The 18,066-nt window shown below is 33.3% G+C and overlaps 1 protein-coding gene across 1 annotated transcript; it reads right to left on the minus strand.

Annotated features, from left to right (window-relative positions):
• Positions 1 to 12,421: 12,421 nt before the first annotated feature.
• On the minus strand, positions 12,422 to 17,797 carry LOC129311520 (potassium transporter 6-like). The gene is made up of 8 exons (XM_054953852.1): positions 16,882 to 17,797; positions 16,295 to 16,784; positions 16,148 to 16,201; positions 15,124 to 15,384; positions 14,982 to 15,034; positions 14,104 to 14,227; positions 13,753 to 14,007; positions 12,422 to 13,628 (listed from the first exon to the last, which is right to left on the minus strand). Exons 1-8 carry the CDS (start codon positions 16,921 to 16,923, stop codon positions 12,556 to 12,558), a joined length of 2,352 nt encoding a protein of 783 aa, XP_054809827.1. The 5' UTR covers positions 16,924 to 17,797; the 3' UTR covers positions 12,422 to 12,555.
• Between the last annotated feature and the right edge of the window lie 269 nt (positions 17,798 to 18,066).

The raw sequence follows: 18,066 nt of genomic DNA on the forward strand, positions 1-18,066 counted from the left end.
TGTCGTTTTAATTAGATGGCTCTCACCACGCGTGAAGTGCTTACTTGATTTAGCACTGCAGCTAATATATATATATATATATATATATATATATTCGCCTAGTAAACATGACAGCTATATTTAGGATATGAAGCTGGACTTTAAAAAAGGAAAAAAAAACAACAAATGATTGAATCATTCAAAATTTTATACTTTGATTGTGGAATCGCAATATGTTTTTTTTACTCTCCAAGTTTTTTTTCCCTATCACCATATAACTACAAGTCATTAATCATCCTACACATTTCACCCAGTCCTGCTACGTGACATGGCATATTAAATTCACTAGGTATTATTAACAGAGTTGAATTATTTAGTTTTCAAAAATAAAACATGTTGTAAGTTGTAACTAAAAATAAAATGTGGACGGTGGAGAACATATATATGTGTGTGTGTACGTATATATAATTAAAACCAACTATATTGAATACTTATTATTTTCTTCAACAAATGTGTTAGAAATCATGTTAAAAATAGTTTGAAAATATATTAATAACACTGCACACTGAATAGTCGTCTGAAAGAAGCGAGGTCGAAATCATTCCCCCCCCCCCACCGACAGAATAATCTAAAATCTTGGTGTTCAATTAGGTAATAATTAAAAAAAAATGGATTAGAAGGGCAATAAAAAGAGAGGAGGAGGGAAATAAAAGAGACAAGAAGGGAAATAGAAGAGAGGAGAGGGTATAAAGGTAAAAAGGGAGAGGGGGTTGGGTGAAAAAGGTGAAATGAGATGTGGGGAGATGAAGGGGGATGACGGCCAAATAGCCAATGCCAAGCCGGCGAGATGAAGAGGTAAGACGTGGGACTGGGGAGGGGGCTTGGATAATGATTTGGCATAAGTAAATAATATTAATATATGCCAGATAACAACTTCACAAGTGAAGGGAAAAAAAATTAGTTGAAATGTAATTTTTTTTAACAAATTTGTACATGTTTTAAATTATATTTTATTAAATATTTACGTAAGTGTATTGATAAATAATAATTTTAATTTACTTTTTAAAAAAAATAAATAAAATAAAATATCATTTAAAAAAAATACAATAACTATCAAATGTCATGTATTTGAATCAAATAATACTTATATAAAATGACTTTATTATGAGCAGGAGAGAGAGAGTAATAGCTAAGAAAAAAAAGATTTATTTTAAGATCGGTGTTAGAGTATAGAAATGTTGTTACTTTAAATAAATAGATTAAAAACATATGACATGTATCTTTGAGGCTCGGTAGTACAACAATCACACATGATAGTTGTATAGCAAAAGTTCAAATTAATTTTGACAGGTTGTTGATAATAGCAATTCCAATGGTGGAAACAGGAGGCATTAAGGCCCCTATCTTTTTAATTGTTTTAAATAAAGCGTAAGGGTTGTATATTTTTGCTCTCCCTAAACTAATTATATATATATATATTGTTCAGTGTTTGGCTTATTAATTATAAATAGCTTTTTATTATAAGGAAGGAAGTAGTTGATATACATTTATTTTTTTAAAACTTGAATATGATTGTTGATGTTTGGTGTTCCATCTTGTAAGCATAATGATAAATTGCAAGATATTTTTTATTAACAATTGCTAATTTGGTGAAAATGATGAGATTTAAAGAGAAAGGGGCTAAACTAACATGGTATAGTGGGTTGGAAACACTAGACAATTCTCACATTTCAATTACATGTATAGTTTTTTTTTTATGTATATATATAATGAATTTTTTCAGTTGTTGAATATATAGTCATCACACAATCTATTTATTTTCAACAAAGTGACACTACATATACTTGTAAAGTATTGGTGTCATTTAATTTTGTTTTTATTTTATATTTGATAAGAAAAATGTGAAAATTGCTAAGAAACTCTATCAAGATTTGTAACAAAAATTTGAAGATATGTTTGATATTTATTATAAAATTGCTCAATTAAAAGTTTAAAAGATTATATGGGAAGTTTTCTATAAAAAGTTATTTATTTTTGTAATCGTTAGTGATTGAAATTCTTGACATGAATGCTTTTTTTGCCAATTGGTCTCCTTGATTAAAATTTTTTAACTCTATCCCTGCACACGGTGGGATATAAGGAGAATTCAAATTAGTAATATTTCAGGTTTTTGAAAATAAAAGGGAAAACAAAAAAAAAGTGGGGAAGAGGGAAGGGAAAGGAGGTGGAAAGAAGGATAGGAGCTGACTCAGCTCCCACGCAACATCCCACATTGACCCACTCTCCCCCACCTACCCCATGCCCTCTCTGTCTCCCCCCCCCCCCCCCCCCCCCCCCCCCCCCCCCCCCCCCCTTTTCAGACACACACCATTCTCCCACGGGGCATCATTTATGCTCCTTCACTCTTCATCATTGTTGATTAGCATTACTAGCTTATTCAACATTAACTTGCACCGTTACAAACTTTCGTCTTTCATTGCTTGCTGAAGCCTCTTGCCTGAGCCCCTGTGTTTTCAGCTAATCTAATCACAAAGGGTTTATTTTTACTCCATGCATCTTTTTTTTTTAAAAAAACGTCTCTGCTACATTGTTATTACCCATGTCTTACCAAAAAAAAAAATTGAATAAATATGTATTCATATATTCTCTCAGTTAAAAAAATATAAGATATTTTTATTGTTTTAATATATAATTAATGTGCCTTCTTTAAAAGTGTCTATAATAATAAATTATTTTATATCTAATATAAAAAATCTTATTCAATAAAAATAATATGTAAATGTGATATTAATTTAAAATAAGTAATTATTTTTATTGAAGGACGAGATCTAATAAAAATACTTTATATAATTAATGAAGAGTACTACTTATGTGTGTGTATCTCAGTTTATTACTGCTCGGAAGAAAAGTACAAATAGATAAGACTTCCTCTTCTAATTTAAGTAATATTGATAATTAGTAGCAATAATAACAATAATGAACAAAAAATAAGGCGTGCTCATAAGTTAGAATTGACTAATAACCATGGCACTTACTTTTAAGTTCATGTCAGGTGATAATATAATGATATAATGTGAGTCGACTTATTTAATAAACACATGCATACATATGTAGACCAAGTATCTTATAAATAAAGTTTAAATCTCGATTCGTCATTAACTAAATATTAGGATAATAATATTAATTAGTTAAATCTATTGAAAAGGATCAAGAGCATGGTTCACTTTGCCAAGTTACCGATTCGAAATTAAAGTACTATATCTTTTATGAGGGAGTGAAGTAAAATAATGTTCCTTGGAAAACTCTATAAATATATAATTTTTCAAATGACGTATGGCATGATCGTAATTCAGAAGAAGAATAAGTCTTTTTTATTCAAGGCCTGGATCGGGATAAAACGGAACGGACATTCTGGGAGCCGTTACAGTTTTCCTCGTCTCGGCAAAGCCACGCACGCGCCAATCACCATGAACGAGTGACATCGCGACACGTGTTTCGCGACCCCCAGAAAGTGGGACCCGGTGAGAATTACGTGAGTCCACGTTGTGGGGAAAAGCCTTGATGACGCGTGGCAACCACGTGATGGGCAAGGGTGTGGGGCCGGGTTTATCCAGTAGCCGCGTTTCGCGGAAATGATAAAAGTCGGTTGGGTGATGGGGGTCCCACTGTTTTGCTTCCCTATCCACAACCTCGAAAACCAGGTTAGGAAGAATTACGGCGATGCCACTCTGTGTGGGGCCCGCTCTCGCCGTGGAATGTTCCGAACGTATCTTTCACGCAATGATACGCACGATCCAAGCCTTCTTTGTTTTCAAACTTCCACTTCCTCTCGCCAAATTCTTCGCCCTGCTGATAGAGGTGTGCTCAGAAATAAAAGTCGCACTTGAAGAGTTTTCCATTTAAACTTATTTTCATAAAAATTTAGATTTAAAAAATAATATTTTTTTAAAAAAATCAAGTTTTCAAGTTTGATTCTAATAGACCTTAAAAAAGGAGGTCAGACAGCATTTTTAGATCCGTTTTTACTTTTCTCTTAAAAAATAAAATATTTTAATTTTAAATTAAATTTAAACTTTATAATGTATGTTTATACTTTAAAATTAAAATTTTTATTATTTATTTTTAATTTTTAAATATTATAATTTAAATTTTTAAAAAATATATGAAATATTATAATTAAAAATTTTAATTTTAAAAATTTAAAAAATAATAAAGTCTTATGAACTTGATTTTAAGCCCTTTATATAAGGGCTAGTTTTTAAAAAAATATTTTAAAAAATTGGGTTTAAGGACTCGAAGCTTTAAGGTTCATGCTTATAAGGGCCAAGCCCTTAAAATCAAGTCCTCCTATTTTTCAACTCCAGTGCTTTGTTTGTTAAAATCAGCCTTAGTTTTATTTTTTTTTTTACAAATAATTGGTTTGAGTTTGGTATAATGTGTTATATATCGGATTTAAGAAATAGAAATTTACATTTATGATTGGAAAATAATCTTTTAAATTCACATTTTAAAAAATAATTTTTTTAATCTCATGGTTACCTTCTTGATTTTAATACTTTTAAGCTCTTTTGAAATTTAAAATTTATTTATTTTAATTTAATTAAAAATGAGTGTATTTAATAGCGAAAATAGACTGGGTGAGACTGACAAGTGTTGGTTTTAGTAAAAAGACATTATCTCTCAAGCAACAATTTTAAGTTTGAGTTTTATGTAAATGTAAAAAAAAATATATTTCTAAAAAACTACTACATATAAACTACTTTCCTCGATGTAAAAAATAGGCCACTCTTGACAATAGTTTGTATACTAGTAAATTTTTTATTCTTGATACAAATACCTTAGTTTCAATTTATGATGAGCAGGAATAATGTTATAAATTCATAGTGAATATAAGAATTCATGTTAATAAATACAATTTGTAAAATAAACAAATAATCTACAAATATTAAATTGCTTATATTTTAAATTAAGATTATTTAAAAAATGTTTATATTTTAGATCATAAGGAGTAATGGGATGGATTGGGCTAATAAGCATTGGTCCTAATAAAAAAAGTTTGTGACTACTTGAGTTTGAGGTTTTGGATTTGAGCTTGTATAAAATCCTTTAAAAACAAAAAATTCAACTGAGCTTGACAAAGCTTAAATTTAACTCAACTAAATAGTCATTTTAAAAAAATAAAATGGGTGCGGATAGCAAGGCAAGGATCCCCAAGCCTTCATTTTTCCCCCCTTCACATAATAGATGTCATGCACTTCCAACGTCAAAGACTTGTGAAAATTTCATACTCCCACGATATATGTTTTCTTAATATTATATATCCATCCCCGGTTAGTGTGCGTGGGTTGTAAGCTTTTCACATTTGTAAAGTATTTATGAAAAATTTCAAGTGTAAAAGTTGTTTATTTTACAAAAATATTTTCAAAATCATTAAAAGACTATTTCCCCAAGGCTACTTTCACTTAAATTTGCATTTGAAGCTGGAGTTTTGGGTATTAATAAGGGATTGACTAATTTTATTTTACCATTCCACCCTTATGATTACTTACCAAACATTAAATTTTTCATGAATTGTTAAGCTTGTAATTCTTCATAAATCAGAAACTGCAAAGAGACTAGGTAATGTTGGAATATTATTTATGAATTAACATTAATTAATAAGTCCAATAAATTAGTCCCTATGATCTTGTGTGGATCGTGATAGGTGGACTACACAAGTGAGCCCAATGAGCAGAGGCCTAACCCACAATCCAGTAGCCGTCAGTTATTTCCTATCTCTTAACTACTGAGTCAGAGATAATAGATAATATAATTATTTAATTATTTAATAAGGCGGTTACCGATCTGATCTATATAAGACGATTAGTCGGTAACCGCAAACACACGACTCATTTCTTCTACTTCCATTATCTTTGAACTCTCTGAAAGCTTTGGGGACCTGTGGGTTGTGTACCTGCCCACACTCGAGGTAATCAAGATTTCTCTAGCACTCATAGATTCTTCAATTACGCATGAATTACTTTATTCTATCATATTTTATTATACATATGAATTGAGATATTCAAATCTACAGGTAAGTCATACAAGAAGCGATCACTAGCATTAAACTAAAATTTTATAAATTTTAGTAGCTTAAGAAAAATAATTACTACTTTGTATTCAATTGGTCAGACAAACAAATAACAAATAAAGAAAAGTAATTTAGAAAAGTAATTTATGAGTTTGGGAATAATGAGCAAGCTTAATGAAGAGGTGTTATTTATTTTTTTTATTATTTATTAGCTAACATATCAAATTTTATGTTATTTAAAATTTTAATTATATGTATTTTTCAAACATTTCAAATATATTGCTTGTGTGTAATAAAAATTACATATAATAAAATTAGCGCCTTTTTGTAATTGTAAATATAAAAATACTTTTCATTATATATTATTTAAATAAATTTTAGTTTATTAAACTGATTTTTTTAAAAAATATATCTAAACATAAATTTCATAATAATACCTAACTTTTATTAAATTAACTTTGATTAAATTAATTTTTGATAAATAAACTTTGAGCCAAAAAGACTAAAAGGGCAATTAATGGTATGTATCTAGAACTTGGCAAAAAAAACATGTATCCATTTTTAAAAAAAAAAAAATTCGTGCATTTAGTTGGTGCGACGTGGTTTGGTGAGGAAGCTAGGTGATAGTAATGAATATTGAAAGGGTAAGATGAAGAGGAGTGAAGAAGAGGGCAGAGGAAGGAATGCAAATTATTCGGTTTGATGCAAAAGGAAGGAATTGAAGCTGGGAAAAGGAGAGGAGGGGGAAAGAGAAAGCGTGGGGCATTGATGAGGCCATTATTTTGTCTACTCCATGTTTGGGTAATTTCGTATGGGAGCCTCCTTCCAGCCATCTTGCTGTTTCTTCTCCTCCTCCTCTCCACCTCCCTTATTCCTTCCCTAAAAACGACACCCACAAAAACCCCACGTATCTTCACCTTTTAACCTTTCATTCTCCTCCCATTGGATCCCCCACTCCCTCCATTCCATCTTTTTTTTAATATATATAATTTTATTTATACAAATCATTTCCAAACATATTTTACCAAAACAAATTTTTTTAAAAATTGAATAATTTCTAACTTTATTTATAATAATATACGTATTTTTATAATATAATTGTTCTCACTGACATTTAATTGAAAGTGAAAAAAATAATAATAAAAAATTAAGGATACAACTTATAGATTCAAAAAAAAAAATTGGGAGTATATACACCCACACTTTGGCCATACAAGTTATAATATAAAGATTCATGTGATCAAGTTGTGAGGAGGGCACATGGATTGAAGAAATGGAGGGAAAGAGAAACAAGAGGACGAAAATGGTGCCTGGTTCTTTCTAGAGAAATCCTCCGGAATAAAAGGAATATTCCCCGAATGTGGAATTGATGGAGCGGTTAGGATTAGGAAATAAGGGATCGTCTGGAATTTATTAATCTCCTGCGGCTTTGCAGGTGCGTGCCGGAATCAGCTTCGACAATGGTCGCTCGCATGCTTGCAGTTGTCATCCTATAACACTGCAATTATAGCATAGGATCTCAGCATAACACGGCGGGAATTTGTTATTTTAGGATCTCCCAAACTTGGCTTTTCTTATTGTCACACAACCTCCATTTTCCACGACGATGTGTTTTCAATTCCCTGTCAATTTACATCCGCCTGTTCAAACAACTCCGCCTCGCCCGACCAACTCTTATGTTATAAACCAAATTAAAGACAAGAAAATTCGTGAACTAAATCAGGTTAAAACTCCGAATTGGGTTCCTGCCAAATTGGACACCCAAACTATTTTTTTTTTAATGAAAGCCTACAGATAAATCGTGCTAATTAACATGACATTTTTTTTAAATAAGAACATTTAAATTATTGATAGAGTTTTGGTGACTTAACTAATCTTCATGACTATTTGATTCTCTGAAGACATGGTCAAAGGTTATAGTCTTCACCCCAAACAAATTATGATGTTAAAATTAGTCAATATGAAAAAAATGTTTTCCAAATAAATGTGAAATATAATGGGAAAAAATAATTATATCTCTTGACATTTCCTTTTTAAAAAATACTTTTCTGCTTATCAACTATGGCATAAATTACTTTTCATAATTCGTGTTTTTTCTTAACTAGATGGATGATTTGATGCTTGATTGAGTTAAAACCAATCTAAAGCTATAAAATTAAAAAAAATGTGTCAATAATAAAAAATTCTCTTCATATCCTTAATTCGATTTTGTACCAACCCGTATCGGATGGGGTGGGTCAGACCGGATTCATTGGGCCAACTAGGCCCAGTCACTTTCTTCCCAGCGCCTTTGCACCCGCGACTCGATGCGTGGAAGAGTATTATTATAATATTATTTTCTAATATCATGTGTGTCAATGTGTGTCTCATCTCTCATGTATGCATGCGTACTTTTTTTTTTTTAAAAAAGAAAGACGATATATATTAACAATACAAAGGCATGTACAAGCAAAATATTACATAACGAGAGATAAGTAAAGACAAAAAAAAAAAAAAAGAAGGCATCCTGGACCAATCGGATTATCTACCAAAGAAAATGAGGTAAAGAGCTGTTGAATATTGTGAACTACTACTTCCCGATTGAAAGATTTGAATCCACCATAAGTCTCATACTGAAGACGAAAAAGGTGGAATAAGCCGCTGGATGCTTTGTCTGCTATTGAATCCGACCATCCACCGAGGATCACAAAAAATTCCAACTTGATATTCACACAGAATAAGGAGATCTAACTTTTTTCATGCAAATGTTCCAATCCAGTTAAGGATCAGACAGAGTGGCAGGAGCTAGCAAATGAACTTTGAGGTAAGATTACCAAATACAAACATTGCTAATCAAAAACGTTTACCACTAAATGATCGAATGTAGGAAGCTTGATCCGGAGCAATGTATGTGTATATTAAATGGGAATATTTTTTTTTTCTGCCGTGGAAGAAATTCTAACATCTTCACAAAACAAGAAGATTTTTTTTTTTTACATGATGGAGAGATATAAAAGAAAAGAGGGATAAGATAGACGAAACAACAAATCTTATACTCACACACACACACACGTCATTCCTAGCTGTTGATTTTTATTTTTATTATTTAAAAGAATACCAAGTTGCCTTTTGTCTTCACCAATAGCTTTTCTCGTTCGAGCTACATTGCTTTCACTACCTTCCATTTTATTCCCATATCACCTTTTTCTTTTTCTTTTTCTTTCCTTTTTTGCAGAAAATTTGAAAAGAAAGAATATCCAGCGGCATCATGAATGCATGATACAGAAGCACGTAATAAAATGTAAAATACAGTTAAAGATCTCACACACACATATCCAGGTTCTTTTATTTTTAAAATTATTTTATTTTTTTCTCTCAAAAAACGAATTTACTGATTAAGTATAAGGGGAGCAAAAATTGGTTGTCTTATTATATAAAAATATATTTAATATTCATTACATTTTTAAATAAATAAATAATATTATGTTTTTTTAAAATGGGATTACAACAAGAAAAATATTTTCATCAGTAAAGAATTTTAATAAAGAAAATTAAGATTCAGTTCACACATGATTTATGAGTCAATTTTTTTATTCTATAATGGGAAAAAGAAGGAATGTTGATTTGATGCTTCAAGTGCTTTTGGAGCACGCGTGTTTGCTTTTTCCAAATGAAAAGTTTATTATATGTCATATTCATTGTTTTTTTTTTCACCTGTATATCATTCTTTTTCTTCTTGTTTTTTTTTGTTGGTGAATTACCTGTATATCATATTCATTGATCCACATCACACGTTGGATCCCCAGGTACTTTTTTGAAAAGCTAGTCACACAATTAATCACTTCACGCATCTTTGGACTAATTTAATACACCCATACCTAACATTTCCACATTTTCCACGCCTTAATTCATGCTTTTTCAATTAATTGTCACCTTAAATGTTGTTTTTAAAAAAAACAACTGATTTCATCGGCAACAAATTATTTATAAGCCAAACAAATTAAGAGGTTGTTCTTGAAAAATGAACATATGTATCTTGCCTCTTTCGTCATATGTACTGTTTATTTTTGGGGATGGGGTTGAAATTATACTTGCCATAATATTGCAGAAGTTTACTTGCATGCATTGATCTTATGGCCGTTTAAGTATAACATTTTGGATTTTAGTTTTTTGTGAATATTTTTTAAAAAAATGTTTTTAGATATCTATATAATAATATTTAAATCTGATTCATTAGAAATCCATATAGAGAGAGAGAGAGAGACAGAAGAGCAAAAGTATAGCTTTCTCACAAAAAATCCAGCTAATTTCTTGAAATTGGATAAATGGGCTAAACCTTCTGATTCCTTTTCCTTGAAGTAAGATAATTAATTAGGTTGTAGGGCTATGCAAGTATGAACTAAATGCTAGAAGGTAACAAAAGAGAGCTTGATGCTTAATGGAATTGATCATCTAACGGTTATATTATGCCTCTCTATACGTGACATAAATATTTAAGAGCTAGTAATTTTTAAATCGGCTTTATAAGACCCATTGAACGTACACAAATTTATTTGGGCTGTGCGGTATAAATAGTAATAGTTTGAAACCCTTGAGTATTATTTTTAGATATAAAAAAATAAGCAAGCTCGGCCTTTTAGGATCCAATTCTTATGAACTTGCCCTTAAGTGCCTTAACTTTGAAGCTCATTTTTTAAAATTTCACCAAAATTTGAGACCTAACTCTTATTGAAAAGGCTTAGAGCCAAGGTTAGAAGCCTTGTTTAAAAATAAAAAATAAAAAATAAATTTAAAATTTAATGTTATTTTTTTAGAAAATAACTTAATTCAATATCATAATATTTAACATTATAATTTAACTCTAAAATTTAATAAGAATTAAATCAAGGCCTCACATTATCTAAAAAATATATAAAAGATTTAAAAGTCTAAATACATGTTAGTTAATGCCATTAAAATTCACAACAAAGTTTCAGAAATAAAATATTTGAGGCATATCAATATAATCCTCATATAATATGATGAGGGATTAGAATTTTCAAATCAAATTAAAATCTTAGAAGCAAGCATCAAATTAAAATTTCAGACATCCATGACCTAAAAAAAGGTCTATACTTGAAGAGAAATCACTTGAGAGTAAGACAGTTAAAAAACCAAAGAAATAGAATGCTCAGGAACAGATGCCGAATCAAGAGATGAGAAGGAGAGGCAAGTTGAGAGACAGAGAGAGTCAGGAGGCGAGCAGAGAGGCGAAACAACTTTAAGAAAGAAGAGGGTGAGGTTGGGTTAAAAGATGAAGAGAGCTAGAGAATTTGAAATGATCGAACACTTAGGATTTTTTTCCTATTTATCAAATAGTGTGTTCTAAGGTAGAAGAGAAAAAAAAATAGAACAGGACTTGCAAGGCCACTCGGGCCTGAGTCCTTTTTCAAGGCCCATTAGGGCCTGACCCAGAAGCCTAATTACCCTAAAAGTCTCTCATTTTTAAATTTGAACCCTTATTTAAATAAGATTTTAAAACCCGACCCTTATTCTCCACTCTAATTATTTTAAAGTTTGATTATTGGAGGATTATATAGAAAAACATTTTTTGAGAGGACAATCTTTTAAATGACTCTTAAATTTCTTAAAAGATTAGCATCATTACTATCAACTATGGAATACCTTAAATAACAAAAAAGAAAAATTATTTGGGTTTCAGAGCACAAATATTTTAGGCCCAGTAATATAATTTTTCCATTATCAGTACGATGTTACCTTGTCCTCTACCGCAATTTCAACATAGTTGAACATTAAGTTTACTTTGTTTATTATGTTTAAGACTAATTGCTTAGTTTTATGATCGCATTAGCTCATGGCCGTCACATTAAATTTCTACTTAAATACTCACTGACCAATATTTGCCGCTCAAGTAGGCTACCGTTCTCCCAATACAAGATTAGCTTAAATTTATTGTATTTTTGATGCAGTTAATTTTGTAAGTTCTAATTTAAGTCCTATGTTTAAAGGAGGCAACATTTTGTCGCGAGAGAGAGAGGGAGAGGGAGAAGGGTGGGGGGGGGGGATATTAAATTCATGGTATTTGCAAAGGTTCAACATAATCCCTCTGTCATATCATTCTTTTGGGCGAATATCTGTCAAATCATTCGTTCAAGATTTGTTACATAACCTAACATGGTTGAGTTCACATCGATCTACGTCAACGGCCAGTTAAATTTGACATTAATTCTTGTCGAAGATGGGACAAAAGGTACATGAATTGCCATTTGATTGCTTTCAAACTAGAAAGGCTAACTAAATTAGATTTTTGACCTAGAAATCACCAATAAGTGCATGAAACTGGAATTCCTATCTGAAACAGGAAGACAAAGGAGGGAAGACAATCAAAGCCTGTCAAACAAAAAAGACCAAAATTTGTACACTATTTTCGTTCATCACTACATGAAGGTGATGGCTCAGGACTCTGAACATACCAGATTTACATGATACACTGTAATTTGGGTAAACCAAAAAAGGAAAAAAAAAAATTAAACTTGGTACATCATCCCTACTTCCAAAGATGATGCATGAGGTACACTATCTACGAAGGGGGGTGATCTGCTATTCCTCCTCAAGAATTCATACCCAAAATTAATCACCAACTTCTTCATCAAACTGGACCCTGGTTTTGCTCTCATATAAGAGTGCCCGATAATGTAGGCTACCCCAGATTCCCTTGCTTCCCTTAGTTCGTCCAATTCTTCCTTATCGATCTTTGGACTCTTCGGTACAACAAACCTCACCCGTTTCTTCTGTTGGATCACTGTCGCTGACTTTATCTCCTTGAGTTCTGTCAATGTTCCAGCTGACTCCAAACTACTATTATCACTGCTGTTATTGTCCAATGTATCTTCTTCACTAATCAAAATGGGGTTGGAAGAAGGACATGTTCCAATAACTGTCAATTTGTCACCCTTTTCAGCCTCTTCATTTGCAGCATTTGATCCTTCTGTGCTGGTTCGTATCATCTCTTCTATGCTGAAGACAAGATCCTTCTCAAACTCAATGTCATCCTTGTGGACATCACGGTATCCGTATCGCACTATGCACCGGTAAAGTCTGAAGCCTGCTGGGCCTATTCGACCCACTAGGAATCGTTCTTCAGGTCTAACATGTGGAACTGGGACGTGTTTGATGCAGAGGAAGACCACAACCTGGTGGAATGCTGGAAGGTTGGTGACAAAGTGGGAGAAGATCGCAGGGATTCCAGACACTAGCTCTGTGTGGAAAAGGCCGATCCCGCGGACTCGAACAATACCTATGCTGGGACCAAGGCTGAGTAACCAGTTGATAGAGACCTTGTTTTGAACATCAAATTCATACTTTTTGAGGGTGCCATAGTGCCATGTATACATGACAGAGAGGAATACAAATGCCAAAGCAATTGGCACCCATGCTCCTTCCAGAAACTTGACGAGTGAAGCCGAGAAGAAGAGAGCCTCAACTGTCCCAAAGATGAAAACAAAACCAACCGCAAGAAAAACACTTCGGTGCCAGCATAGTACGATCACTAGAGACATCAGACATGTTGTGACCAGCATCACTGTAATAACCGCCAAACCTGTTGTGCATAGGGACATTTTGTCAGATTCTTCGCTGAACAAATAATTGCATGTATTGTAGGCTAGTTATTACATTGCAGGTATATAATATAATGCATGGGAACTTCTCAATCATTGGGATACCTGATGCATTGCCTAAGCGCTTTGTGTCTCTAAAACAAATTGTGACAGCCAAGCACAAGAACATCAACAGCCAGTTGATCTCAGGGATATATATTTGGCCGTGAATTTTTGATGATGTGTGTATAACTTTGACCCTTGGGAAGCAACTCAATGCAGAACACTGCTTGATGATTGAGAAAGTTCCGGTGATGATGGCTTGGCTTCCAACAACTGCCGCAAGTATGGCTATCACCAGAACGGGCCATCTTAATGTCTCTGGGAAGGCATGGGTATAGATTATTGATCAGCTGAGAACTTGTTCATCATGTTCATTAAACCTTTTTCTCACAAAGAACAAGTTAGGTTACCTACCTGGTACAGATACATAAAATGTGAAGTGATAATCGTGCACAACATCATGGTGTCTGGATAGATAAGCAGCCTGGCCCATGTATGCCAGAATTAAAGATGGATAAACCACAGCTGTGAAAGCAATCTGCAGAAATTGAAACATTCATTAGATTGGATAAGTACTCCCTTTAGCTCTTTGATTAAAAGAAACTGAAATGCTACTTTTACTTACAACTTTGATATTTATGATATTACCTTTGTTACCGGATATTCATCTAGATGCAATGAATGCCTAGTCAATAACATTTAGAAACCACAATTCTCACCTAAATAATAAGAAAGATTACAATGAAACCATGAATACAAAGAAGACAAGTACCACATTCACTTCCAACTCCAGTCAATAAAAATACAGATTTATAAATAAAAATTACATTTGTCAGGAATATACCTAATTGGTCATTCTCTTCTTTCCACCATGCCATCAACTTCACTACATTTCACCTTCCTATATTAACAGATCTTCAGACAAAATATGGACTGTGGAGTACGCTGGCGAAATTTTACCGAACTAGCAGACCTTGTTTTTAACTTAGGAAGATTTATTCATACAAATAGTAAATTTACCAAAAATCGATGCCCATTATTGTAAAAGCAAATAGATATTTACTTCCTAAGGTTCATGATAGTTTTGAGAGTTTTAAGAACATTATGCACAAGACAGGGCTCATGAAAGGAATACAAAGCTCAATTGCTGTATACAAGTATCAACCTTCACCAAAGGAATTCTAAATGATGCATTATGTACTAATTTATTCACAAAAAAAAAAAAAAAATCTAGCAGAAGGCTGATCCACTTAATCTTTTATCAAATGAAAACCCAGAATAAAGTGGAATACCTTGATTGATAATTGTGAAAAGTGCCCCAGATCAGCAAACATGGCTTCTGATCCTGTAAAATTGAGGAACTACATTAGAGGACCATGTGAATAATGTTGGCAAGAAAAAAACAAGGTTGATACATGAAGCAAACAAACGAACCTGTTATGCACAACAAAATTCCACCAAGAGACATCCAACCTCCTGTTTGTGTTTTCCTTAAAAACTGGAAAACGTAATAAGGAGACAGGGCTTTATACACGTGAGGATTCCAGTAAAATATATTATATATGCCGATGGCGCTGATGCAGAAAAGCCATGTGATTACTATAGGAGCAAACAAGAAGCCAACCCTGTGCGTGCCAAAATGTTGGAGGGCAAACAAGACTGCCAGTATGAAGCATGCAGCTGGGACTTCTACATCTGGCAAGTATCAACCTTCAAGGGTAAGTAATATAACAGAGGCTCTTATATCTTGTCTCAGACAAAAATAAAAGAGTGGGATTGAGGTACCAAATCTCAAAAGGCAGATAAATCATGAATGTGCACAAGATTATGGGTCATAAATCAATGGTAAATATCAGTGAACCGACTTCAAAATTCTTTTCCTTTTTCTTAAAGAAACTATTAAACCAGTGAACCTTTAATACTTTTAAAAACCACCTAAGAAGAACAACAAAAAAGAAGATTGGAGATATAAACTGGCCAAAATTCCATGAAAATGGTACAATCAGCTGCTAATGTTATCTGGCATGACCTATGGAGAATGACATTAGTTTAGTCTCCACCAACACCAATAAAATTACCAGAGACTCTCATGAAGTTTCTAGCAACATCAATTAAACTACATCAGTTGCCATATTGATATTGATGGCAGAGGCTTTCAAATATGTTTGTCTATCTGGTTTATAACTTCCAATATTACACAAGTAAATGCAATAATTTGATTCAAGAGCTTACACCAGCAGTATCTTCAGTGTATTCATCACAGATCTCATGAACTTTAGTAAAAAGGAACACCAGCAAGCTGGGCAAATGTGGGCGTACACAAGAAAGGATTCAAGATATAATAGCTTGTTTAATAGCACCGATTGCAAAGTAGGAAAAGTGAAGAAACCTTGGCAGGAGTTCTTACTTCAAAGCAAGTCAAGAAAATTAAGCAAAGAGAAAGTTTTGATGAACATACATCTGTGATGTTCCTTTGACATAGAAAGCTCAAGGCCCGAAACCGCAGAGAAAACTGCAAGCAATTATTAAACAAACTCAGTGACTGAAGGATATAGGAATTCCTAAGTCAAACTAATTTAACCAAAAATAAGTTAATCAAAGTCACCAGAAAGAGCAGGAGTGAGGACGCCATCACCAATCACCATGCAAGTTCCGATCAAAGCCAGAACAAGCAAAATCCTCTGCAAAACTTTGCGCTTCTCCAGCGTGGCCTTCAATCTCGAGGCAAAGCTTCTCTCTGGGGCCATACAAAAACTATCCTTCTTATATTCCGAGAGTTCCTCGTCCGCCACCTGGCAATTGGGCATTGAGTTGACTCGAGCGTGCCGACACAGCAAGGAGTACAGAGCAAATGTACCCCCTTCGCCATTATCATCAGCTTTGAGAACGACGAACACGTATTTGATCAGAGGGACCAACGTGAGAGTCCAGAAAACCAGAGACAAGACGCCGTAAATCTCTTCGTTGCTTTCTGTGTGCTCAATATCTTCAGCAAATGTGCTCCTATACACGTACAACGGTGAAGTGCTTAAATCTCCATACACAACTCCGAGGCTCTGGTATGCCAAAGTCAGAACCGTCTTCCACGATTCTTTCTACGACAAAGATAAACCCAACATTCTGATTAAAAACAGATAACCCAGAAGCAACAAACGCGCAAACTTCTCAGATTTATAGATATGCCCAACTCACCTTAGCAACATGATTCTTAGGAATTCCAGCTTCCAGATCCATAGCATGCGCTTTTAGAAATCTAGAAGGAGCATTGTCACTGAAATTTAAAACAGAGCCCCCAATTGCAGAAGAAAGACCCTCCTCAATTGAATTGAAGACTACAGAGGAAAAACACTGATATATATATATATATATATATATAATGAATTAATATAGGACAACTTCAGGATGATTCACTATTTCTTTATTATAATAATTGTAGTATTATTTTCTCCTCCAGGAAGCAGCTTCCCAGATCCATGATGGGGATTTGAACAAATTCAAGGAACCCACTTTTACACGGACTAAAATATAAAAGGCATTCAACGATGAAGGACTAATAAAATTGAAAACGCACCTCCCGGGAAGATACAGACGAAATATCAGGGACGGTATTTTAATTTTAATGAAAAGTAACAGAAAAAAAAAAAATGAAAACGGCTATCTTATAAGAGCAGTCTCATATACGGTTGAACAAACAAAACAACCCATCTATGGCGACTAGAGGGTAACAAACACGAAAAGTCACAAACAATGAGATGATAAAACCCGGAATAAAAATCTCAACACTTGAAGAATATTTTGCGTGTGATGCATAGAGAGAGAGAGAGAAAGTGAGACAGAGGGAGCGAAATCAGAGCTTTGGTGTGTTGTTGGTGGCAGGGTTTGCGTCCTATGGAGAAGTGAATGAAAATTTACGCATGGCCACGAGAAAGAGAAGAGAATACATTGTCTGAAATTCTGCCGGCAAAATCGGTGTCTGCAATCTTTTGCTGTGATGACACTAAATTTACGAATTTTCAAGGAACTGTTCAAGAACGCCTCAAGTGAGACCAATTATCCACCAAAAACCAAACTTATGACCTTTTTTTCCTCTTTTAAAAATGAAAATCTCAAATCACAAAGAGAGAGAGAGAGAGAGAGAGTTCAGAATGATGTCATTTTCTGGAAGTAATAGCCGCGAGAAAGGATTCTTCTAGAATTATTATTCCTTGAGTGTTTACATCGTCCTTCTCATTAATTAAATTAAGTTGCTTAATCTCTATTTTAGTCCAGAAATATACGGTTGCTTGGAGCCAACTAGTGTTTATAAAAATATATATAAACTTGTGAGAGTTCAATCTTGTTGGCTGATAAACCACCCACCGTTTGAAATCACATAGC

Source organism: Prosopis cineraria, unplaced genomic scaffold, assembly GCF_029017545.1.
Source record: "Prosopis cineraria cultivar Desert tree isolate PC_DT_omini unplaced genomic scaffold, ASM2901754v1 PC5, whole genome shotgun sequence".
Classification (NCBI taxonomy): domain Eukaryota; kingdom Viridiplantae; phylum Streptophyta; class Magnoliopsida; order Fabales; family Fabaceae; genus Prosopis; species Prosopis cineraria.

Coding starts and splice junctions, on each gene's coding strand:
- LOC129311520 (XM_054953852.1), bottom strand. CDS start 16,923: ATGGATCTGGAAGCTGGAATTCCTAAGAATCATGTTGCTAAG. Junction 16,785..16,881: donor CTAAGAATCATGTTGCTAAG/GTGAGTTGGGCA, acceptor TCTTTGTCGTAG/AAAGAATCGTGGAAGACGGT. Junction 13,629..13,752: donor GCGCTTAGGCAATGCATCAG/GTATCCCAATGA, acceptor TATGCACAACAG/GTTTGGCGGTTATTACAGTG.